We start from the raw sequence: 25,356 nt of genomic DNA on the forward strand, positions 1-25,356 counted from the left end.
GTAGAGAAATCTGAAGAGGATCTCAATTCCTATTATTTAACTTCATATGAACAAATGATTCACTATTTACATCAAAATCCATACAAATTAATAATGGTAATGGTGCAACAATTTGCTCATTCATCGAGCCAGTCCAGATCGAAATGTTTCTCCACCACCTGAACATGAAGCTCCGGCAATGCCTTCTCTGCGTCTCTCCACATCCAAGAAATATCCTCGTCGCACACTACGAGGCGCAGAGACTGTAACATTGCAGCGGATTTCGGTAGATTGCTAATTTGTGAACATTCCCTCATGTCAATCTTTTCCAAACTTGGTAGTTTACCAATGTCCATGGGAAGGCATCTCAAATTTACACACTGGCAAATGTCAACGTACTTCAAGCGAAGTAACTCGCAAATGCTGGCCGGAAGCGTCTGCAGTGCCGCACACGCATATAGCCTTAGGATCTGTAGAGATTGCAGCTTTCCCAAATCAGCTGGGAGCTGGTATAGGCTGTGGCAGTTGGTTACGCTCAAGTTCTTGAGCGAAGGCATTGCGCAAATGCACGAAGGCAGCTGGAATAAGTCATCGCAATGATCGATTGTGAGCTCTGTCAGCCGAGGAAAGGTGGATTGATCAAGGCTATTACTGATCTTGCATAGGATTATATAGATTTTCCTCAGATTTTTCAGGGGGATGGTAGCTAATTGAGGGACAGACACTTTTTCGAGCCAGAGGCTTCTCAAGTTGGATAAATTTGAGAAGACTGAAAAGCCATTTAGGATGGCATTTGATGTACTGTAATTCATGATTATCAATGCCCTCAACTTTGGCATGTTTTCAATAAAAGGAGGCAAAAGGTACTCGTCGTCGGATGAAAAATTCAAAATCAGCACTTCACATTTGGGAAACTCCATCTGGAACCAGTCCATCTCTTTCATTTCACCTGCATTATCGAGTGATGAATCGGTTTAAATCAGCACAAATGAGTAAACATAATGAATAACCTCATAATCAATAAATGCAATTACTGAGACACGTTAATACCGGTATGAACTGATACAATCTTCGCATGAAATGGCTGATCTGAATCCATCTCCCATTCTCTTGGAAGTTCAGTCTCTCTTCTTGGCATAAGCAATCGACTACGTTCGTTCACACTGCCATCACTGCTCAAATGAAGAGCAAGGTCCCTCAGCACATCATGTTGTGTAACAGATATGTCATAGCAACTGCTATATATGTCTCCATCTCTGCAACATTAATATAAACAAAGGGTTCAAAACAGAAACTAATCACACTCAAGTAAAAGAAATCAAGTACCGAACTTTAAGCATCGTACCTTGCATCTTTCACCAGGGTGAGGAGATTTTTGTTTGAAAGCTCAACAAGAATAGCAAACGCTTCTTCTTCGTCAATGCCATGTATTTCAACCCACATATTGGTAAGGACATCAAGAGGGATCTTCTTGTCTTCTGGAAACGCACCCAAATCCAAGAAACATGATTTAACTTTTTTGGATAAGCAGTCGAGACTCGTTGCCATACGTTTAAGTAGATTGTTCTCATGGGACTCACAAAAAGCTTCCCCTTTAGACAACTTGCTCCTTGCATTTGCCCAACACAATTCAGGCTGGTCCTTCAATGAAGCTCCAATCACTTTGAGAGCCAAAGGAAGCTGCTTGCACTCGTTAACAATCTAAATTTCAAGAAAACAATCAGTTACCAATCTAAAGAAACATAAAATAACCCATTTTGAATATCAGAAAATGGAGATTGGAGACTTATGACTACGTTTAGCGTAGAAAGAAAGTGATTATGCATTATAGAAGCACTTTCTACAGCTTTTCAAATAAGCAATTGTATTCTAGCAAAAACGCTTCTGAGCAGAAAGAATAACAAACGGACACTAAGATAGTACCTGCTTGACCAAATTTTTATCAGCCGCAGGAGGAATGGAGTTTTGGCCAAAAGCAGAGTGACAAAACAGAGAGAGTGCTTCTTCTTCCCTCAACAACTCAACATCATAAGTGGCATCGAGAACGTTTGGGAATTTGAAACGTGAGACCACAAGAAACTTGCAGCCCGGGATCTTAAAGAGGAGCGGCTCAAGCACTGCCAGTGACCACACATCATCCAAAACCACCAGAGATTTCGTTACGGTTATCCATTCATATTGCAAGTTCCATTGGGGAAGCACAGAATTAGGACTGAGAATTTGGTTCCCCATGATGAACTGCACAATCTTGGCCTTCAACTGGTTCACATCTGGAGACTGTGACACTGTCAGGAACAGAATTCTCTCATTGAAATAAGCTGCATTCGAACGGCAACGAACACAAAACAGAGTCATTGTTTGATTCTAAAGAAAACTCAAATTCTAGAGAACCCATTAAAGCAAATTCAAGTTCTATAAAACCCATTAAAGAACGTTCTCAAAAGAAGCAAAACAAAGCAGAGTTTGGAAAATTCATCTAAAAACGCTTCTGACAACATTTGGTGAAAAAGTCATTATATCATCTGAAAAGTACTTGAATTTTCAATACAAATTTCAACATGTTTATAATAAAATAAAAGCACTTCTAGCAAAGTCAATTACGATCACAAGTAAGCAATCCGAAACAGGGACTTAATTGCTTACATCTAACTTGATCATCCTTGCAAAGCTCTCTAGCGAGAGTGGTTTTTCCATAGCCACCAATCCCACAAATCCCAACGACCCTCAAATCCTCCCTCCCAAAAATCATTCCCTTCACCGTCTTCATCCCCACCCCCAATCCCAACACCACCGAACTGCTCACCTCCCACTTCACCTGCCCTTCCTCCTCCACCCTCCTCACAGCCTCCTCCATCCACCCGCCACCGACACCCCCGCCCCCGCAAGTCCCAATCTTTAAGGTCCCAAGCCGCTGTTCCAGCACCCGGTTCGACCAATCAAGTCGGTTGAACCGCTGATCCACCTCCGCCCTAATGTGGTGGACGTCGGCCAAGATATGGACCTGTAATGGGCCCTGAAGAAATCTGGACACTGTCGTCTCCAAAGCCTCCATCTTTTTCGCCAATCGGACGTGCGTGTAAAAGTTCCAGCGCGGTGTCGTGAGGACTTTTCGGACCAGTTCGAGGCCGTTCTGGAGAACTTCCGACATGCGGTCGAGCTGGAACTGCCGTTCGGCCGGTAGCTCGACGCCGGAGTACTTGATTTCTTGGATTATGGGGAGGAGCTGCTCGACTAAGGTTTTGAGTTCCTCGGCGGTTCCTCTGCTGTTGCATGACTTGAGGGAGATGGCGGCGATTAAATTTTTCAGGAGCTCCGTTGTGATCTCGCCGACGAAGAAGTCCGTCACTGCCATTGTTGGTTGTGGTGGGAGCTGTGCGACAATGGCGGGTGATGCCTTTTAAAAGTTGTTTTATAATTTGTGACGTGATCACTTTCATTTTACTTATTTTTCAAGAGTGCTGATAAAACCTTGATATATTTAACCATTTGTCAAAAGACTTTAAAAACTCTATTTAAAACTAATTTAATATATTTTTGGCAAAAAATAAATGTAAAAAGGGAAAAGTTGATATAAGTTCATGTTTTTGAGCCAATAGTATGAATTGTCCAATTTATTAAAATTAGTCAAATTTCTTAAATTTATTTATTTTATTAACAATAATGATTTCTTCAATGATAAAATTTATTATAAATCAAATTTCTTCCTAATTATCCATTTGATTTTTTTTTGTTGCTACTTTTTGTTGTTCCTCCTGCTTTAAACCCTATTTATAGATTTTAATTTTTATAAGCAACCTATATCACATGTTGATTATATTTATGTACCTATATGATAGTTTTTTTTTATAATCGACATGTCACAGATTAATGTGTCATACTTAACTAGGGATGGGCAACGGTTATGGCAGGTGGGTAACCGCGGTTATTTACCCATAACCGTTTATGCTCATACCCGCATAACCGTTTACCCGTTGGGTAATTGCCTAAACGGTTATACCCATATCCATAACCATAACCGTTTATAAACGGTTAACCATACCTATAACCACATACTCATTTAACCGTAATCATTTAATACCCATTTACCCATTTATCATTTTTAACCCGTTTATCTTTTTTTTTTTTTACCATTTCCCATTTTTCACCCGTCTACATGTTTTTTAACAACTTGAAAATTAAAAAAAAAAATTGTCATAATTTTCTTTTTTTGACAATTAAACACCTTTATAGATACATTCATCATACATTTCCATATTTTAATTTTTTAAGTCCTTATACCATTCCAATAATTGAAATAATAGTTTGCAAACGATATTTTTAACTGTTACCAATGAAGGTAAATATAATATTTGTTAAGTATTATTGGGTTACAAAAATTGTTTAGAAAACATTTCTGTCAATTTCACGGTTACCCGCAAGGAATTTAAATTAATTTGGCCAATTCCTTGATGATGAGAATCATCATTCCTGTAGCAGTGTTATTGAGAGAATGACCGATGAATTCCTTGCTAATTTATTAGGTGCTAAGTATTATTGGATCGAGAATATAGTTTGTGTTAGTTTTACATATATAAAATAAATGGGTAAACGGTTACCCATTTATAATCGCGGTTAATACCCATAACTGCTCATTTAAATTTCGCGGGTAAACGGTTATACCCATAACCGATTATTTATCTAAACGGTTACTCATAACCGTAACCGTTTAATTTAAATAGGCGGGTAAGCGTGGTTACCCATAACCAATGGGTATTTGCCCATCCCTATACTTAACTCCATCCCCTTTTCTTCTAATTTTCAATTGCAATAGAAAATGAGGTTAGAATTTTCAATTTTGATGTTATTGTGTTGAATATAATTAAAAGGAAAACTAATGAAAAGGGTTTGAAAACTTTGAGTTTTAATGATAAGGACAAAATAAAGGATAAAGTGAATAGTACCAAGATTGACTTTTTAGTGTAAAAATATGATTTTTCGTTAAAGTAAACAGTACCGGATGTTTTTCGTTAAAGTTCTCATAATTAAATTTGGTGCGGGGAGATAGATAGAGAGATAGAAATAAAAGGGAGGAATAAAACAAGGGCAGCATATATAAGAAAAAGAGTTGCCGCCAGCACAGGTTGTGCCTGATTTATTGTCGATGGCTGGGGTAGGTGGCTTTATAGTTGTTGGTTTGTATTTTGAGTTTTTCATTCTTTTTGTTTTTACTTTTGTTGTTGTTGAGTTTTCAGTCTTTTTGTTTTTACTTTTTACAACTTAAGCTAGTAGGGATAGTTAGGGAATAATGGTAGGTTGGAAGATGGTTAGATTTTTGTAAATTTTATGGTGGGTGAAATCATAACGTGGATGAGAAAATAAGATAATGAGGTGGGCCTAGTAGCACTATTTTTTATACAAGCAATAGTGAGGGTAGGTTAGTTGGATTCTTGTCTTCACGGATGTATATTTTGACAAATTGAGTTACACATCATTTGCTATCTGTTTGGGCCCGAATTTACACAATCAGCCCGAGTAATCGAGGCCGTTGAATATTATTTTATTATCCTGTATGGTCAAAGCAAATTGGTCAAGAAAGAACACAAAGGGATATGGACGGAGGAGTTCAAATATCTTGACAGATATGGAAGAATCATAGTCATCAAATATTTTGGCAGGATGCTAAATATTATAACTAAATGGGATTAATGAAGTTGCATGCATATGGACATGCGTGGTGGAAGAAAAAAGGTTTATAGTTGCATTAGGAGTCTGACTTTGAAGTGATGGCTTTGGATGGGATAAGGCTAGGCTATGATGAGATAAGAAAGTTTCTGATGGGATAAATATAAGTCAAAGTGGGAATAAAATAGGGTTAGCATGCAGAGTCCCTATTGTTGTTCAGATTCGCATATTCCATCATGAAGTCTTTGGGTGCAATTGAAATACAAATCCGTCAGGCCAAAGCTAGCAGATATCCAACCTTATAAATACAAGACTTAGTGCACCAAGTGAAGGACCCCTGCAAATCAATACAAAACTGCCCTACGCAAACTCAACAACTTGAGATTTTTTTTCTTTCTTTTTCGCTGACACATCTTCCGTTGGCATCAACAGCACTGTGAAAGCAACCGGTGATATCTTAAGTCGGCATAGATAGCTCTGTCACCGTAGAATCAGCCGGTCTCACAGCATCTTCCGTTGGCATCAACAGCACTGCGGCGAGGACGGTTGATTACCTATCCAAGTCTCGGTCGAGAAGGATTTCTGAATCCTTATTGGTCGAGGTCATCTCATCAGCCTTCTCGGCAAAGTGAAGTGTTACAGTTATTACATTCGGCACATTGAGAGCCGAATTTGATATTGAACTTCGTAAGAATAGTAACCTTGTCTTCAGGTTCGAGAGCCCAAGAGGCCGAGACGTGTTCCTTTCTCGACCACAATCGCAAGACGCAAAAGTCAGCCGCGCACCCAACGCAACATCAACAAAATTTACTCCTCGGCCAACGAGTTGGCACGCCCCACATTCACCGAAGGACGTAGTTAGCTTATAGATTACTCGGCCTGCGCGCCATGTAGGCTTGGTAGTTTCTAGGGTCAACATTTTGGCACGCCCAATGGGACCTAGTGCTAAAACTACGAAGTTCATATGATATATCAAGATTCCGATCTGGCTCAACGTGCCGATTATACGAGCTCCTAGAAGAATTGAAAAAACACAATGAGGAACGTAAAAGATCTTTTGAAGTGGAAAAAATTCTTCGTGGCCATAGAGATATGCAAAAGTCATTCGCTTGCATGTTGAGAATAAAAGCTCCTGTTACCCTGCAAGAGCAATGGGTAAATGAAGACAGGGCTAGATTTAATGCCTGGCTAGATGAAGAACATTTTCCTTACGTTTCTGATTACATATCAATTCCATTTGAAAAATGGTTAGGTCCAAAGGCCGGGGGGCAATTTTTCGCTCCGGCCACAATTAAAATTCGGCCTCAGAAAATTGTCGAGACGGCCGAAGAAGAACATGGGCCACCTGTTTTTTTGGTTGAGACTGAAAGTGTGGTGGGCCTAGAAGAAAAAATTCAAATTTCTGAGCCACAACTCGACTTAGAAAATGATTCGTCAGAAAAATGCTCCAATGACGAACAAGGCCGAGACATAGGCCTAATCGGAAAAATCACGCCAATCGACATGATTATTGGTGATAAGGCCGATATGGAGAAGTCCCATTCGGCTAAGTTGTTTAAATTGAAAGCCGAAATTGTGCCTGGGGAGCATAATAATTGTTCAACACATTCGGCGGTCGATAAAAAATATTTTTCCAAGTTAAATATATTTGGAGATCATTTTTTATTCGGCTTAATGCAAAATTTGAGTGGCTGTGTTGATATACAAAAATCTCGGCTTGGAATAAAGCATTGTTGGCCTCCTCCACTTTATAGTTCGGCCACTTTTGTTTTCTGTTATTAAAAAATATATATATAATGAATAAATTATTTTCTTAACCATTCGGTTGTTCAGCCGATGCCAAGAAAATCGGGGGACATTTTGTGGAATAATCAGTGGTATTGGCGGTTAAATTTTCATTTTAAGCCTCACCGAGAGAAATTATTTGCTGTGTTGCTGCATGTTTAATTCTACGACAATAAGAACTAGGTGGGGTTGGAAGTATTAAGAATAGGCTACTTTTTTGTGGGCATTCGGTGCATACCTGCAGCATTCTTGTTTGGTGGTAGAAAAGTGGATGGCCGAATGATATGTCGAACGGCTATGCACATGCGAATATTTCTTGGAAGCAAGCAGGCTACATGCTCGGCAAGAAGAGCCGAGAAAGAACCCAGATTTCAACACAGAAGAATTTTGTGGCCGAGAAACAAAAGTATATGGTGAACTCGGTTTGGTGGGCTCGGCCAGAAGCATTATGGGGTGTTTTGATGGCTAAGGTTGGTTTGCCATGATATGGGCCAGGTGCATGCATGCTGCATCCTCCAAATGTTGGAAGAAATGCATATAATAAAATTATATTATATATGGCTCAAGGATGCATGGTTGCAAGACTTGCTCGGTTTTTGTGCTTACTATTTCATACATATGTATGCAACTGAAGGCCGTTGAGATGAGCAGTGAGAGTTTCCTCTTCATATTCCAATCGATGTATGGTCGAACTCGGTGGAGTTGGTTGGCAATCCATAAGCCGAGGTCGAAAGTCGAGGAAAGTAGGATTTATATATATATATATATATATATATATATATATATATATATATATATATATATATATATCCTAAATGGTGGCCTGATGCCATACGTACATGTGTGTGTACGTCTATATATATACATATATATTTTCCAAGCTTTCGACTCCCAAGCTCTCGGCCTCATGTGGTTTCTTGGCTCTCGGCCTCATTTAGTTTCTCGGCCAGCTCGCCGAGCTCGCTTCAGGCTATGGAGTGGATTCTTTGACTATTCTAATTTCCTCAACCATTCGGCTTACGAGCCGAAATTCAAGGAAATTGGGGGGCAATGTTTGGGCCCGAATTTACACAATCGGCCCGAGTAATCGAGGCCGTTGAATATTATTTTATTATCCTGTATGGTCAAAGCAAATTGGTCAAGAAAGAACACAAAGGGATATGGACGAAGGAGTTCAAATATCTTGACAGATATGGAAGAATCATAGTCATCAAATATTTTGGCAGGATGCTAAATATTATAATTAAATGGGATTAATGAAGTTGCATGCATATGGACATGCGTGGTGGAAGAAAAAAGGTTTATAGTTGCATTAGGAGTCTGACTTTGAAGTGATGGCTTTGGATGGGATAAGGCTAGGCTATGATGAGATAAGAAAGTTTTTGATGGGATAAATATAAGTCAAAGTGGGAATAAAATAGGGTTAGCATGCAGAGTCCCTATTGTTGTTCAGATTCGCATATTCCATTATGAAGTCTTTGGATGCAATTGAAATACAAATCCGTCAGGCCAAAGCTAGCAGATATCCAACCTTATAAATACAAGACTTAGTGCACCAAGTGAAGGACCCCTGCAAATCAATACAAAACTGCCCTGCGCAAACTCAACAACTTGAGATTTTTTTCTTTCTTTTTCGCTGACACATCTTCCGTTGGCATCAACAGCACTGTGAAAGCAACCGGTGATATCTTAAGTCAGCATAGATAGCTCTGTCACCGTAGAATCAGCCGGTCTCGCAGCATCTTCCGTTGGCATCAACAGCACTGCGGCGAGGACGATTGATTACCTATCCAAGTCTTGGTCGAGAAGGATTTCTGAATCCTTATTGGTCGAGGTCATCTCATCAGCCTTCTCGGCAAAGTGAGGTGTTACAGTTATTACATTCGGCACATTGAGAGCCGAATTTGATATTGAACTTCGTAAGAATAGTAACCTTGTCTTCAGGTTCGAGAGCTCAAGAGGCCGAGACGTGTTCCTTTCTCAGCCATAATCGCAAGACGCAGAAGTCAGCCGCGCACCCAACGCAACATCAACAAAATTTACTCCTCGGCCGAGCTCGGCCGACGAGTTGGCACGCCCCGCATTCACCGAAGGACGTAGTTAGCTTATAGATTACTCGGCCTGCGTGCCACGTAGGCTTGGTAGTTTCTAGGGTCAACACTATCACAACAGAACCACGAGTATTCTAATGATCTTATATAACCCCAATAACTTATTCATTTTGTAAAGTCATCTCCAACTTAAGGAGCAAAACATAGCCTTGTCTAGAATTATAGGCTTGCAGAAAAAATTATTTTTAAATAAACAGTGTCATACCATATTCATACACTATCTCCAACCGAATTTTAAGTTCGTAATAATTTTTCGGACATTCTATCCATTTAATGTCTCCTTTAAGCCCTTGTGAAGGCTTGATGCCATTTGTTCAACCTCGGATAAAGTTGTTTTTCAATTGGGGGACTCAGTATTTTTTGGGCATACTAGTCCAAAGTCCTTCACTTGATTGACAAATACCCTTGATACTATCTTTAGAGGTCCACCTATAAGCCTTGGAAAGAGCTTCATCTTCTTTTGGGTCCAACATTTTTATCTTTTTTTTTAATTATTATTTTTGCTTATATTATGAGAGGTTAGGTTTACATTAGTGTAACTTCTTTTTTCGTTGTCCATAAAATTTCATTTTTCAAAAAAGAAAAAAAAAATTATTTTAGTTGAAACTTGACAATGATGATTTAAAAAATCAACGGTTGTTATTAAGTTAGTCCAGAAGTTTAAATTAATTAGTGTTCTAACAATCGGTTTAGGTGGTGTCTAGGCGCTTGGTGAGCTTCCGTGGTGATTTTGGGCAAAACGTTCAATAAAATCAAAGAGGGTCTAGTCGGCTGCCTACGCGGCACTAGGTGGTCTAGGAGGTGCTAGGCGGAATGCTAGTCGGAACCTAGAAACCCAGTTACCCAGTAGCTTTGTGCAAAACCAGAAACCCAGAAGCTCTGTGCATCCTACAAACCCAAAAGCTTTGAGAAACCTCAAAATTCCTAATCGCACATTCATACACTACATGCCATTCATCGACCTCCATATCAAAAGAGAGACCCAACAATTTACGAAGCCGGAACAGAGAAACCCAGATAGAAAGATTCAAACCCCAAAATTCAAAAACTCGGAACGATGTTTTCAAACCCAATTTTAAACTCATTAGGGTCTCTACACTTTATTTACAATTTTTCAAATTCTCAATACATTATAAGTAAATGTTTTTTCAAGTATAAATAAACACTTATTTATAAGACATTTTATAAATTTACTTAAATCCGTCTAGTCCGCCTAAGCGTTAGGCCCCTGCCTACCGCCCGACTAGCGCCTAAAGTCTTTTAGAATTTTGAAATTAATCAATTATTTTTAATAATGGGTTTGGTGTAGTGTGCTGAAGTCGTATTAGGGGGAGGGGATAAGTGGGATGGATGGGACCGCGGGATGAGGATAGACTAATTCAAACACTTATGTAAGCTCAACAAAATTGGACTCTAGCTGAAGTCAATCAGACGTTACAAATATTTCAAAAGTGCAATTTGTGAACATTCCCTCATGTCAATCTTTTCCAAATTTGCTAGCTTACCAATGTCCATGGGAAGGCATCTCAAATTTACACACTGGGAAATGTCAATGTACTTCAAGCAACGTAACTCGCAAATGCTGGCCGGAAGCGTCTGCAGTGCCGGACACGCATATAGCCTTAGGATCTGTAGAGATTGCAGCTTTCCCAAATCAGCTGGGAGCTGGTATAGGCTGTGGCAGTTGGTTACGCTCAAGTTCTTGAGCGAAGGCATTGCGCAAATGCATGAAGGCAGCTGGAATAAGGCATCGCAATGATCGATTGTGAGCTCTGTCAGCCGAGGAAAGGTGGATTGATCAAGGCTATTACTGATCTTGCATAGGATTATATAGATTTTCCTCAGATTTTTCAGGGGGATGGTAGATAATTGAGGGACAGATACTTTTTAGAGCCAGAGGCTTCTCAAATTGGAAAATTTGTGAAGACTGAAAATGTTAACAGAAATGAAGAGTTGCAGAAAGATAATGTACCGAAGAAGAAGAGAGAAAAGGGAATAAGAGAGAGAGAGACAGTAATTGGTTACATTGATACTGAATTGATTTTTACAACTCTGAGAATACAATTTATATAGACCTCATGACTAGCTTGCAGCCTAAGCTATTTAACTAACTAATTTGATAACAACCTAACTAACTATTGCTGAGCTGGAATGATATATTCAACATCCCCCCTCAATCTCAACTGGGATGTCCAGTTTGAGATTGTACGAGTGCTTGAGAAATGCAGAATAATGAAATCCTTCTTGGTGTACAATCACAAAAATCAAGAACCACAACCCTCTTCGGCAATCGGCCTTCAATGAAGAAAGGGAACAAGAACGGCACTCCGGCAATCGGCCTTGAACGGCACTCCGACAATTCTTCGAACCTGATAATTCTGCGAACCTTGAATCTGTACCCGAACTAGAAAAGAATCTTGAACTAAGACACTCTTGGCAATCGGCCTTAATACACGAATTAACACAAAATTCTTCATTGAGACAATTACACAAACAGTTGATATGCTGGAAAGAGAACCAGTAATCGAAAACAAAACCTGAGAACTTGAATCTTGAAAATATACCAAATCACAGAGAAGCACCATAAATCTTCAACAATGTCAGCGGAAGAACAAAAAACTTACTGCAGCAATTCATCAAACACCAACGATGCAACTTGATTCTGGACTGCAGCGAACAAGAAGCACAAGATTCTGAGGAAAACCATGAATCTGGCGAAGAAGCACCAACTTCTGAGGAGAACTCTGATTCCGGCGAATCAGCAACAACTTCTGAGGAAACCTCCAGGTCCAGCGAAGTAGCGCCAACTTCTAAGGAAAACACCGATTCCGATGAAGACCCAATGTCAGTGATCGGTTCCAATGAAGTTGAAGGAACCATTTATGGGAATATCTCTGATTCCAGCGAAGCAGCACCAATTTCTGGGGAAATGTCAATGACCGAAGCACCAATTTCTGGGAAAATCTCCGGTTCCGAGCAAGAATATCGGTCAATTTCTCCGAAAATGTCGGATCCATGGAAACAAGAGGAAATACCAAATTGTGACGATTATGTTCCATGGTTGATCGATAACACTGAATTTGTACAGGAACTCGTTGAGGAGCTGATGATTGGAGATCCACCTTTGCTCGATTACTCTAACGAGAGCGCTGCGCTTCCTCCTTATGGGAAAGTTTCCGATTCCGTTGAAGGAAAGTATGATGATTATGTTCCATCCACAATAACTAAGTAAGAAATTGATTCTGCTTCCGTCTCCGATTCGGGGATCAGAGAAAAGAAGAAAACACCAAAGAACGTAGACGAAAAATTCAAGAAAATCTGAAGAGAAAATAAAACTAGACAAAGAAATCTAAAAGAAAATACGGAACCACCAGAATCAATGGCGTAAGCCTGGTGGCTCTGATACCATGTTAACAGAAATGAAGAGTTGCAGAAAGATAATGTACCGAAGAAGAAGAGAGAAAAGGGAATAAGAGAGAGAGAGACAGTAATTGGTTACATTGATACTGAATTGATTTTTACAACTCTGAGAATACAATTTATATAGACCTCATGACTAGCTTGCAGCCTAAGCTATTTAACTAACTAATTTGATAACAACCTAACTAACTATTGCTGAGCTGGAATGATATATTCAACAGAAAAGCCATTTAGGATGGCATTTGATGTACTGTAATTCATGATTATCAATGCCCTCAACTTTGGCATGTTTTCAATAAAAGGAGGCAAAAGGTACTCGTCGTCGGATGAAAAATTCAAAATCAGCACTTCACATTTGGGAAACTCCATCTGGAACCAGTCCATCTCTTTCATTTCACCTGCATTATCGAGTGATGAATCGGTTTAAATCAGCACAAATGAGTAAACATAATGAATAACCTCATAATCAATAAATGCAATTACTGAGACACGTTAATAACAGTATGAACTGATACAATCTTCGCATGAAATGGCTGATCTGAATCCCTCTCCCATTCTCTTGGAAGTTCAGTCTCTCTACTTGGCATAAGCAATCGACTGCGTTCGTTTACGCTGCCATCACTGCTCAAATGAAGAGCAAGGTCCCTCAGCACATCATGCTGTGTAACAGATATGTCGTAGCAACTGCTATATATGTCTCCATCTCTGCAACATCAATATATACAAAGGGTTCAAATCAGAAACTAATCACACTCAAAGTAAAAGAAACAAAGTACCGAACTTTAAGCACGTACCTTGCATCTTTCACCAGGTGAGGAGATTTTTGTTCGAAAGCTCGACAAGAATAGCAAACGCTTCTTCTTCGTCGATGCCATGTATTTCAATGTAAGAACATCAAGAGGGATCTTCTTGTCTTCTGGAAACGCACCCAAACCCAAGAAACATGATTTAACTTGTTTGGATAAGCAGTCGAGACTCGTTGCCATCCGTTGAAGTAGATTGTTCTCATGGGACTCACAAAATGCTTCCCCTTTCGACAACTTGCTCCTTGCATTTGCCCAACACAATTCAGGCTGGTCTTGCAATGAAGCTCCAATCACTTTGAGAGCCAAAGGAAGATGCTTACACTCGTTAACAATCTAAATTTCAAGAAAACAATCAGTTACCGATGTAAAGAAACATAAAATAACCCATTTTGATTAGCAGAAAATGGAGATTGGAGGCTTGTGACCACGTTTGGCGGCAGAACTTAGACCAACTCCAACCTTTGGATAAGTTCTAAATTTTCTCATCTATTCCCCCCTCATTTCATTCCAACCCTTGTTATTAAATGCATTAGACCCAACGTTTATTTGGGCTCATTGTATTAAACCGGCCCATATTTCTCATTCCAATTTTGTAGCTTAGTGTTATCGTTGTTATTAGCCTCGGAAGAAAAGCCAGAAATTGTCTCATAGATATGAAGCAAGCTTCCTCTGCCAAGGGATCCGGCAGCTTTAAACCTTCTTTTGGGTCATCACATTTACAAGCTTGGCAAGATAAAGCACCACTGAAAATAAAGGTTCATTGCATATATAATATGGTTTCATAGCATGATTTGCTATCTTACGATATATCTCTTTATTTTTATCTCTTACACACGTTACGTTGTATGCTCGAATCTCCTCAATGACGTTGTAATTTAGTCTATTTCATTAATAGTTTTGAAATAATTGAGAAAGTTGCATAAACCAAGTTAATACCTGGTGTTGAATATTCTTTTGGACTCATTGTATAAAATTTCTCATGACATGAATCGATAATTTTAGTTTTTCTTGAAAGATCATTATGCGAAAATTCAGTCAAATCAAAAGAGTTTACTTATTTAACAGGGATTGGACTAGTAGAGAGACGTAATATTTTGTTGCTCAGTACAATAATGAAATAGTTAAATGATTTTCCCGCTTCACCAGTGGCTCATTCGGACTATGTTAGTTTCCATGGCTTCCGCTTATTAAATCAATGTGAACTCAACATATATATTATGTTGGCTACTGGTTTCCGCTTCTCAAATTAATGTGCATCTCAGAATACTTGTTTATCTCACCTTCGTTTTTTTACTTAACCCTGTGATGTTGCTCGATCTGCTTTGTAGGTTTTGACCTTTAGGTTTGGATTTAGAAGTGTCAGGTTTCATGTTGCCCTGTCCTTTTCATGTCTCTTTAGAGCAACTCCAGCGAGGGAGGTTGCTCAGGGAACATGCCAGCAAACAGGGCCAAATTGTTGGGGGGATAGGTCCAGCGTATGGGAACCCGAGGGACAGGCGAGGCCCCGAGCAACATGCCCAGCAGGGATTGCCAGCCCAAGAGCCTGAAGGCCATGTGATGTGGGCTGACGTCAGGACGACGTCATCCATAATATAAAATTAATAAAAATATTAAATATTAAAATATTAATAAAAAATAAAAAAGATGTAAAACTCTGGCTTCGAACTCAACGGCTATCGCTGGAGTCCATCGCCGAGACTGATGATACACCCACATATAAATGGAAAAGATCCGATCCCTCCTCCACTGTAGTTGCCTTTGCACCCCACACTGCCTTCGCCTCCACACATTCGCGATCCCCCTCCTTCCACTCGCGCGCCCAGATCGCATGATTTGGGATTTGTTTTTGGGAGAGAGAGAGAGAGAGAGAGAGAGAGAGAGAGAGAGAGAGAGAGAGAGAGAGAGAGAGAGAGAGAGAGAGAGAGAGAGAGAGAGAGAGAGAGAGAGAGAGCTGATGACGCCTTGCCTTCGGAGCTCAAAGTGAGAGAGAGCTATTGAGGCCTTGCCTGAGCTTGAAAATGAAATTAAAAAAAACACACATAGATTAAAAGAAGAAATGGTGCGTTGGCACCATGTGAAAAGAAGAAGAAAAAATAAAATAAAAAAAGGTTTTGGCATGGTGCATCGGCACCATGTGAAAAAAAAAAACCAAAGGTGTTGGAATGGTGTGATGCACTATGTTAAAAGAAAAAAATAAAAAAAAATTTAATAGAAAGTGTTACAACGAGACCGATTAAAAATTCTATCCGAAATTACAAATAAAATTATTTTGTATTATTTTATAACTTTTTAGATAATGACACGTGATGCAACGAGAACGATTAAAAATCTTATTCGAAATTACAAATAAAATTATTTTGTATTATTTAAAAAAAAACTAATATTTTATTGCGTATTACCAGGGCTATTTAAGTGCAACAATGGAGATGCAGAATGTAATTATTATTCATTAAGGGCAGTTACTGTTCACTTGGTGGATTAAATAGTGAATAGCCCAGGGGAGGAGCTCCCACGCTGGAACTGCTCTTATTGTTTTCGTTTCTAGAGGTAGAATTTATGTCCCCTTCTTCTTTACGTATTTTTTATTTATCTTTTTTGCTTATATTATGAGAGGTTAGGTTTACATTAGTGTAACTTCTTTTTTCGTTATCAATAAAGTTCCCTTGAATGTTTTGCAAAAAAAATATATATATATATTTTCGGTGAATCTTGACAATGATGATTTCAAAAATCAACCGTTGTTATTAAGTTAGTCCAGAAGTTTAAATTCATCAGTGTTCTAAAACTCGACCTAGGCGCTTAGCGGTGAGGTTCGGTGGCGATTTTGGACAAAATGTTCAGTAAAATTGGTGAGGGTCTAGTCGGCCGCCTAGGCGGCACTAGCTAGTCTAGACGGAATGCTAGTCAGAACCTAGAAACCCAGAAACTTTGTACAAAACCAGAAACCCATAAGCTCTCTGTGCAAACCAAGAAGCTTTCATCTCAAACTTGAAACCCATAAGCTCTGTGCATCCTACAAACCTAAAAGCTTTGAGGAACCCCAAAGTTCCTAATTGCACATTCGTACACACCATTTATCGACCTCCAGATCAAAAGAAAGACCCAACAATTTATGAAACCGAAACAAAGAAGCCCAGATAGAAAGATTCAAAACCCAACAATCAAAAACTCAGAACGATGGTTTGGAACCCAATTTTAAAAATTTACAAATGAAAAATGTGAACTTTATGAATTTTCTTGAAAAATACTGGTTTTTTCTCAAACCTAGATCGCCGAACTTTGATAAGTACGAAGAGAGAGGAACTAATGCACTGCAACTTTTTTTTGGGACTGGACTAGAAGTAGGAAAGTGTTGAAAAGTCAAAGAAGCATTTTTTTTCTTCTATTTTTTATATTTTGTTTGGTGAATGTGTGATGATATTTTGGCTTTAAGCTGGAGGGTATTGAAGCTGATATTCGATGTACCTTAAGCTTTGCATGTCTCTTTTTCCCAATAAACTCATTAGGACTCTACGCTTTATTTACATTTTTTCAAATTCTCAAATACATTATAAGTATATGTTTTTTTAAGCATTAATAAACACTTATTTATATGATATTTTATAAATTTGCTTAAATTTGCTTAGCCTGACTAAGCTTCGTCTAGCTGTCTAGGCACTTGTCTACCGTCCGAATAGTGTCCAGCGTCTTTTGGAATTTTAAAATTAATCATTTATTTTTAATATTGGGGGTGTTGTAGTGTGCTAAAGTCGTATTAGGGGGGGAGGAATAAGTGGGATGGATGGGATCACGAGATGAGGGTAGACTAATTCAAACACTTTTGTGAGCTCAATAAAATTGGACCCCAGCTGAAGTCAATCAGACGTTACAAATATTTCAAAAGTGCTTGTCCTAACTTTTGGCTTCAGGCTAAAGTCCTTGTGAAATAAGTCACTTTGTTGCTTCTTAGCCGCCTATCATCATTTGACTGTCACTGAAGAGGGCACTTCCGACGGCTTCTGACGTCTTCGAAGAAAACAGAACCACCGAAACACCACATGTAGAATAATCCTCTAATTTTTTTCCTTATTATTTGAATCGATCTCCTCTCTAGATCTCTATGTCTAGAGCACAAGGACAAGAAAATCCAAGCCGTTGCAAAAAACAATTCGCGCCCTTAATTTGTGTAAGGTGGACCAGTGAAATAGGCTAATAGGAGCCGCAACATTTAAAATAAGTCGTGATCTCCTGATCCTTAAACTCAGACACAGAAATCTAAAGAGGATCTCAATTCCTATTATTCAACTTCATATGAACAAATGATTTACTATTAACATCAAAATCCATACAAATTAATATTGGTAATGGTGCAACAATTTGCTCATTCATCGAGCCAGTCCAGATCGAAATGTTTCTCCACCACCTGAACATGAAGCTCCGGCAATGCCTTCTCTGCATCTCTCCACATCCAAGAAATATCCTCGTCGCACACTACACGGCGCAGAGACTGTAACGCTGCAGCGGATTTCGGCAGATTGCTAATTTGTGAACATTCCCTCATGTCAATCTTTACCAAACTTGCTAGGTTACCAATGTCCATGGGTAGGCATCTCAAATTTACACACTGGGACATGTCAATGTACTCCAAGCGAAGTAGCTTGCAAATGCTGGCTGGAAGCGTCTGCAGTGCCGGACACGCATATAGCCTTAGGATCTGTAGAGATTGCAGCCTTCCCAAATCAGCTGGGAGCTGGTATAGGCTGTGGCAGTTGGTTACGCTCAAGTTCTTGAGCGAAGGCATTGTGCAAATGCATGAAGGCAGCTGGAATAAGTCATCGCAATGATCAATGGTGAGCTCTGTGAGCCGAGGAAAGGTGGATTGATCAAGGCTATTACTGATCTTGCATAGGATTATATAGATCTTCCTCAGATTTTTCAGGGGGATGGAAGATAACCGAGGGACAAATACTTTTTCGAGCCAGAGGCTTCTCAAGTTGGTTAAGTTTGAGAAGACTGAAAAGCCATTTAGGATGCAATTTGACGTACTGTAATTCATGATTATCAATGCCCTCAACTTTGGCATGTTTTCAATGCAAGGAGGAATAAGGTACTCGTCGTCTGATGAAAAATTCAAAATCAGCACTTCACATTTGGGAAACTCCATCTGGAACCAGTCCATCTCTTTCATTTCACCTGCATTATCGAGGGATGAATCGGTTTAAATCAGCATGAAAGAGTAAACATAACAAATAACCTCATAATCAATAATGCAATTACTGAGGCACGTTAATACCGGTATGAACTGATACAATCTTCGCGTGAAATGGCTGATCTGAATCCCTCTCCCATTCTCTTGGAAGTTCAATCTCTCTTCTTGGCATAAGCAATCGACTGCGTTCGTTCACGCTGGCATCATTGCTCAAATGAAGAGCAAGGTCCCTCAGCACATCATGTTGTGTAACAGATATGTCATAGCAACTGCTATATATGTCTCCAACTCTGCAACATTAATATAATCAAAGGGTTCAAAACAGAAACTAATCACACTCAAGTAAAAGAAATCAAGTACTGAACTCTAAGCATCGTACCTTGCATCTTTCACTAGGGTGAGGAGATTTTTGTTTGAAAGCTCGACAAGAATAGCAAAAGCTTCTTCTTCGTCGATGCCATGTATTTCAACCCACATATTGGTAAGAACATCAAGAGGGATCTTCTTGTCTTCTGGAAACGCACCCAAATCCAAGAAACATGATTTAACTTTTTTGGATAAGCAGTCGAGACTCGTTGCCATACGTTTAAGTAGATTATTCTCATGGGACTCACAAAAAGCTTCCCCTTTCAACAACTTGCTCCTTGCACTTGCCCAACACAATTCAGGCTGGTCCTTCAATGAAGCTCCAATCACTTTGAGAGCCAAAGGAAGCCGCTTGCACTCATTAACAATCTAAAGTTCAAGAAAACAATCAATTACCGATCTAAAGAAACACAAAATAACCCAGTTTGATTAGCTGAAAATGGAGATTGGAGACTTATGACTATGTTTAGCAGTAGAACTTAGAAAGTGATTATGCATTATAGAATCAGTTTTTAAAGCTTTTCAAAGAAGCAATTGTATTCTAGCAAAAGCGCGTATGAGGGGAAAGAATTGCAAACGGGCACTAAGATAGTACCTGCTTGACCAAATTTTTATCAGCAGCCGGAGGAATCGACTTTTTGCCAAAAGCAGAGTGACAAAACAGAGAGAGTGCTTCTTCTTCCCTCAACAACTCAACATCATAAGTGGCATCAAGAACGTTTGGGAATTTGAAACGTGAGACCACAAGAAACTTGCAGCCCGGGATCTTAAAGAGCAGTGGCTCAAGCACTGCCAGTGTCCACACATCATCCAAAACCACCAGAGTTTTCGTTGGGGTGATCCACTCGTATTGCAAGTTCCATTGGGGAAGCACAGAATTGGGACTGAGAACTTGGTTCCCCATGATGAACTGCACAATCTTGGCCTTCAACTGGTTCACATCTGGAGACTGTGATACCGTCAGGAACAGAATTCTCTCACTGAAATAAGCTGCATTCGATCAGATGAGCACAAAACGGAGTCAGCGTTTGATTCTAAAGAAAACTCAAATTCTAGAGAACCCATTAAAGCAAATTCATATTTTAGAAAACCCGTTAAAGAACACTCTCAAAAGAAGCAGAACAAAGCAGAGTTTGGAATATTCACCTAAAAACGCTTCTACCTACATTTGGCGAAAAAGTGATTATATCATCTGAAAAGCACTTGAATTTTCCATAAAAATTTCAACTTGTTTGTAATAAAATAAAAGCACTTCTAGCAAAATCGACTACGATGACAAGTAAGCAATCCGAAACAGGCACTTAGTTACTTACATCTAACTTGATCATCCTTGCAAAGCTCTCTGGCGAGAGTGGTTTTTCCAGAGCCACCAATCCCACAAATTCCAACGACCCTCAAATCCTCCCTCCCAAAAATCATTCCCTTCACCGTCTTCATCCCCACCCCCAATCCCAACACCACAGAACTGCTCACCTCCCACTTCATCTGCCCTTCCTCCTCCACCCTCCTCACAGCCTCCTCCATCCACCCGCCACCGACACCCCCGCCCCCGCAAGTCCCAATCTTTAAAGTCCCAAGCCGCTGTTCCAGCATCCGGTTCGACCAATCCAGCCGGTCGAACCGCTGATCCGCCTCCGCCCTTATGTGGTGGACGTCGGCCAAGATATGGACCTGTAATGGGCCCTGAAGAAATCTGAACACTGTCTTCTCGAAAGCCTCCATCTTTTTCGCCAATCGGACGTGCCTGTAAAAGTTCCAGCGCGGTGTCGCGTGGACCTTTCGGGCCAGTTCGAGGCCGTTCTGGAGAACTTCCGACATGCGGTCGAGCTGGGACTGCCGTTCGGCCGGTAGCTCGACGCCGGAGTACTTGATTTCTTGGATTATGGGGAAGAGCTGCTCAACTAAGGATTTGAGTTCCTCGGCGGTTCCTCTGCTGTGGCATGATTTGCGGGAGATGGCGATTAAGGTTCTCAGGAGCTCCGTGATGATCTCTCCGACGAAGAAGTCCGTCACTGCCATTGTTGGTGGTGGTGGGAGCTGTGCGACTATGGCGGGTGAATTGGTTTGTCTGGTTATGGAGACCGCGTTTCGATGATGCTTCCTAGTTGAACTCTCTGCTTTCTAAAACTTACTTTTGTATAATTTGTGACATGTGCTAAGTAGTCAACAAATTGTTCAAAGATAGGATTTTTTTTTTAGCCATATGCCATCACTTTCACTTTCATTTTCCTTTTTTACTTCTTAATTTTTTTTTTAAATTTTCGTTCATCAGATCGGATGAATTGAAGATCAAATGACATAAATTAATAAGAAGCGTGTGAGAAGTAAAAGAAAATATGTGGATAGCATAGCCCTTCATTTTACTTATTTTTTTGTACAAGCAATAGTGGGTGAGGAGTTGGATTCTCATATGAAGGATGAATGTTTTTAATCAATTGAATTACATATTATTTATCACAACAGAACCACGTGTATTTTGATGATCTTATATAACCCCACTAACTTACTCATTTTGTGAGGCCATCTCTAATCGAATGGGCTAAACATAGTCATGTCTAAAATTATAGGCATGCACAAAAATTATTTTTAAATAAACAGTGTCAAGCCATATTCATATACCATCTCCAGCTGAATTTTAAGTTTGTTATAAATTTTCAAACATTCTATTTGTTTAATGTCTCATTTCAGCCTTTGTCAAGGCTTGATGTCATTTGTTCAAACTCGGATAAAGTTGTTTTTTCATTGAGACTCATAATATTTTTTGGAAATACGAGTCCAAAGGCCTTCACTTGATTGACAATACCCTTGACACTCCCCTTAGAGGCTCACCTATAACTATAAGCCTTGCAAAAAACTTCATCTTCTTTTGGGATCCAACCCTTTCCTTTGGTTGAAAATATAACCATTTGAAAAAAAATAATGAAAAATGTAAATTAGATTATTGGAAGAGGCAAGAGAGGTGTGTGTAAGAAAATAGTGTTGGAAGTGAATAGAATGTGAAAAATTAGATAAAAATGAAGATAGTATGTCAAGGTAAAAATGATGTGAGAAATAGTGTACAAATGGGATAGGTATTTATAGGGAAAAAAGATTTTTTTTTTTTTTAATTTAGCTTGAAAAAATATATATAAGAAAAATTCCAATGGCTGGATGACGTCAGCTAGCCGTTATTAACCCAACCGTTGGATGCTTTTAAGTCCAATCATAAAATTTGAATCAATTATTGTAACATAGCAGCTCGGCCTCAGGAAACAGGTTGGGAGGGAGGTTGCAATTACCTAGCCTGATGTCCCTTTGGCCAAAAATGGCCAGGTGGGCTCCATATATTTATAGCTTAGCCATTCATTGGAGATAAGTTTTTAGGCAAATCAAGTCATTTTTTGACTTTTAGACCTTTAGCAACATTGGAGATGGATTGAGCTCCTTTGATATATGACTTTGTCATGAGAAGGACTACAAAAATCAGATTCAATGTGGCGTCATGTTCTAATAAAACAATGACATATATAGGGTTTTCATCACATGCATGGACGACACGTAGTTGTGAAACCCTTCTAAATAAATTGCTCTCCATTGTTATGCTAAGACTTACAACAATTTTGGTGATTAATAGAATATATAGTAAGTAGCCTTTGCATTCATAGTGAGTGACACTAACGAGAAACTTTTTGTCCCGATGTCACTGCAAGATCATATTGTGACACCGGAGATACCTATTTTTACAAACATGGACCGTACAATTGGTGATTAGCTTAACATTTTGGTTTATTTCATTTGACCTATTCTTAGCAATAACAAAGGTCCTTAAATTATTCAAAGATAGGTTTGTTAGCTATATGCCCTCACCTTCATGTTACTTAATTTATTTATACGAGCGATATCGGATAGTGGTTGAGGAGAGTCGGATTTTCATTGCAGTGATAAATATTCTTGATAAAGTGAACTACATGACTGCCATTTATGCAGTTTAATCGGAATAAAAATTTGTGTAGAACAGTAAAACCACATATACTTTGATGGTCTTAATTGACCCACTAATCTCTCTCATTGTGTGTGTTGCTTTGATATATCACTCCCTATCTTTTTAAGACTTGCAAATTTGGTAATTAAAAATCTTTACTTCTATATATATATAGTCATCTTTGCATCTTCATAGTGAGTGACATTAAAGAAATATGAGAGAGAGAGAGAGAGGAAGAAAACGGCAGTGACACGGGAGCAAGGAGATACCTATTTGTACAAACACGAACCCTACAATCGGTGATTAGCTTGACATTTTGGTTTATTTTGATTTGACCTATTCTTAGTGACAAAAGTCCTCTTGTTTGCTTGGATGATCGGCTCCGTCACCTAATATGCAAGTTATGCAATGCATATGGAGCCCTATACCCTAATGCAAACACAAAAACTTCCAAGTCAATGAATATATCACTTCAATTGCCTTTTGACGTTGACGTGGTGCTCGGAAAGATGCGATGATGAAGGTGCTTGATTGCTTTTTTACTCTGCCAATAGTATGTGTACGTTTGTAAGACTCGTATTTTTCTCTATTGCTTGACAACTTTCGAGGATGAGGATCCTTTCCGCTTTTTATGAGGATTTTAAGAATTATCACGATCATTCATTATACATGTAATACATGTAATAAATTTTCGTTAAATACTATTTATATTTAATTTTAAATAAATAAATTTAAAATAATTTCTGACTGTAATGTACAATAAACAAATAGTATGTGAGGATTCCTAAAATCTTCACAACTTAGATCCGGATGGAATCCATCTCCGACTTTCTAGATTGAAACTATTAGGCCTCGTTTGGCACACCGTATAAGACTACCGGATAGTATTAATAATACAAAACGGATGTTTGGTGAGCTTCGTATTAAATAAGCACCGGATTATTTAATCCAGTCCCACTTATTTTATACCCCTCCCACCCGCTTATGAATCCCGTCCAAAACCTCTGTATTATTTAGTCAGGTGAGATTTCTCTTGTTCCTCTCTCGCATGACTCTCCTTCAACTATCTCACCCGCCTGCTCTCTCTCGTCTAGATCTCAAGTTTATCTTTGTCGTCTTCTTTTTTTCTTTCTGTTCCTCCCTCCTCCCTCCTCCCTCCTCCCTCCTCCCTCCTCCCTCCTCCTTCACACACACACACACCTCCCACCTCCTCCGTTCGCCTTCGATCTCTGACAGAACAACAATACTTCCGTGGGTTGAAGGAGGAAGATGATGATTCAAATTTTCCGATCTAGGCTCCAACGAGAAGGACGAGGAGGAGGAAGGGAGCTGGGCTCCGACAAGGAAGGGAGCTAGGCTCCGATGATAAAATTTGGTTTATTAGCATTGAAAATATTTAATTTCTGGGAATTTTTTTTTTTTTTTTGGTTGGTGAATCGATGTGGGTTTTGGGAGATTTGAAGAAATGAGGAAGTGGGTTCGTATGGGAGGGTGGGAATTGATGCGTGGGGAAGATGGTGTAGATAGGAAGACACGACTGGGAACTGGGAAGAGATCTGGGTTTTTTTCTCTTCCTTTTTTATTTTTATTTTTTAATTTTTGTCTGTGTAATGCTGTTTAATTTTTTTTGTCTCACTTGTTTTTCTTCCTTTTTTTTTCATTTTAACAACACTTATCCTGTGAAATTATTTAAAAAAATTATTATAGTCCGACCTGAGGTATAAATTAATCCAATGCAACACCAAACATCCAATTAATTTAGTCAGTCCTATCCGACGACTATTTATCCTATCCGACTGAAATAGTTAGTACAGTTCAAGCTGCCGAACGAGGCTTAGTATAATTTGACTACCAATACCATACTTCTGAGTTCTGAGAAAGGACCGGATGGTCATTTTGTTAGTCAACGAGAATAACCTTTGTTTTGTTGGGTCAGGGTGGAGGAAACTTTGTCTCCATTATTGAAAACTGGTGGTATGCTTGCAGCTGAGATGGCTTCCATTATATTATTGAACACTGGTGGTATGGTGCAGCAGAGAAAGGCAATAACAGCAGCAGCACAGCCATATACCCTACGAA

At 39.2% G+C, this 25,356-nt stretch overlaps 2 protein-coding genes and 1 long non-coding RNA gene across 3 annotated transcripts; all 3 read right to left on the minus strand.

Moving 5' to 3' along the window:
- Nucleotides 1-11: 11 nt before the first annotated feature.
- Nucleotides 12-3,429, minus strand: LOC103420946 (probable disease resistance protein At4g33300). The gene is made up of 5 exons (XM_008358982.4): nucleotides 2,623-3,429; nucleotides 1,903-2,297; nucleotides 1,325-1,680; nucleotides 1,030-1,235; nucleotides 12-928 (listed from the first exon to the last, which is right to left on the minus strand). The coding sequence occupies exons 1-5, from the start codon at nucleotides 3,329-3,331 to the stop codon at nucleotides 117-119; spliced, it is 2,478 nt and encodes an 825-aa protein (XP_008357204.3). The 5' UTR covers nucleotides 3,332-3,429; the 3' UTR covers nucleotides 12-116.
- An 8,538-nt stretch (nucleotides 3,430-11,967) lies between these two features.
- LOC139198415 (uncharacterized) lies at nucleotides 11,968-12,668 on the minus strand. The gene is made up of 2 exons (XR_011583876.1): nucleotides 12,318-12,668; nucleotides 11,968-12,278 (listed from the first exon to the last, which is right to left on the minus strand). It is a non-coding gene; the product is annotated as an uncharacterized lncRNA (long non-coding RNA).
- A 5,349-nt stretch (nucleotides 12,669-18,017) lies between these two features.
- Nucleotides 18,018-21,469, minus strand: LOC103410532 (probable disease resistance protein At4g33300). The gene is made up of 5 exons (XM_008349226.4): nucleotides 20,630-21,469; nucleotides 19,912-20,306; nucleotides 19,330-19,685; nucleotides 19,035-19,240; nucleotides 18,018-18,934 (listed from the first exon to the last, which is right to left on the minus strand). The coding sequence occupies exons 1-5, from the start codon at nucleotides 21,333-21,335 to the stop codon at nucleotides 18,123-18,125; spliced, it is 2,475 nt and encodes an 824-aa protein (XP_008347448.4). The 5' UTR covers nucleotides 21,336-21,469; the 3' UTR covers nucleotides 18,018-18,122.
- Nucleotides 21,470-25,356: the final 3,887 nt, after the last annotated feature.

The sequence above is a fragment of the Malus domestica genome, chromosome 08, assembly GCF_042453785.1.
Source record: "Malus domestica chromosome 08, GDT2T_hap1".
Classification (NCBI taxonomy): domain Eukaryota; kingdom Viridiplantae; phylum Streptophyta; class Magnoliopsida; order Rosales; family Rosaceae; genus Malus; species Malus domestica.

Excerpts from the sequence above, each read along its gene's own strand:
- LOC103420946 (XM_008358982.4), bottom strand. The coding sequence starts at position 3,331 with ATGGCAGTGACGGACTTCTTCGTCGGCGAGATCACAACGGAGCTCCTG. Across the intron at positions 2,298-2,622 it reads CAAGGATGATCAAGTTAGAT|CTTATTTCAATGAGAGAATT; the intron begins GTAAGCAATTAA and ends GTTCGAATGCAG. Across the intron at positions 929-1,029 it reads GATTGTATCAGTTCATACCG|GTGAAATGAAAGAGATGGAC; the intron begins GTATTAACGTGT and ends TCGATAATGCAG.
- LOC103410532 (XM_008349226.4), bottom strand. The coding sequence starts at position 21,335 with ATGGCAGTGACGGACTTCTTCGTCGGAGAGATCATCACGGAGCTCCTG. Across the intron at positions 20,307-20,629 it reads CAAGGATGATCAAGTTAGAT|CTTATTTCAGTGAGAGAATT; the intron begins GTAAGTAACTAA and ends GATCGAATGCAG. Across the intron at positions 19,241-19,329 it reads ACCCTAGTGAAAGATGCAAG|AGTTGGAGACATATATAGCA; the intron begins GTACGATGCTTA and ends TTAATGTTGCAG.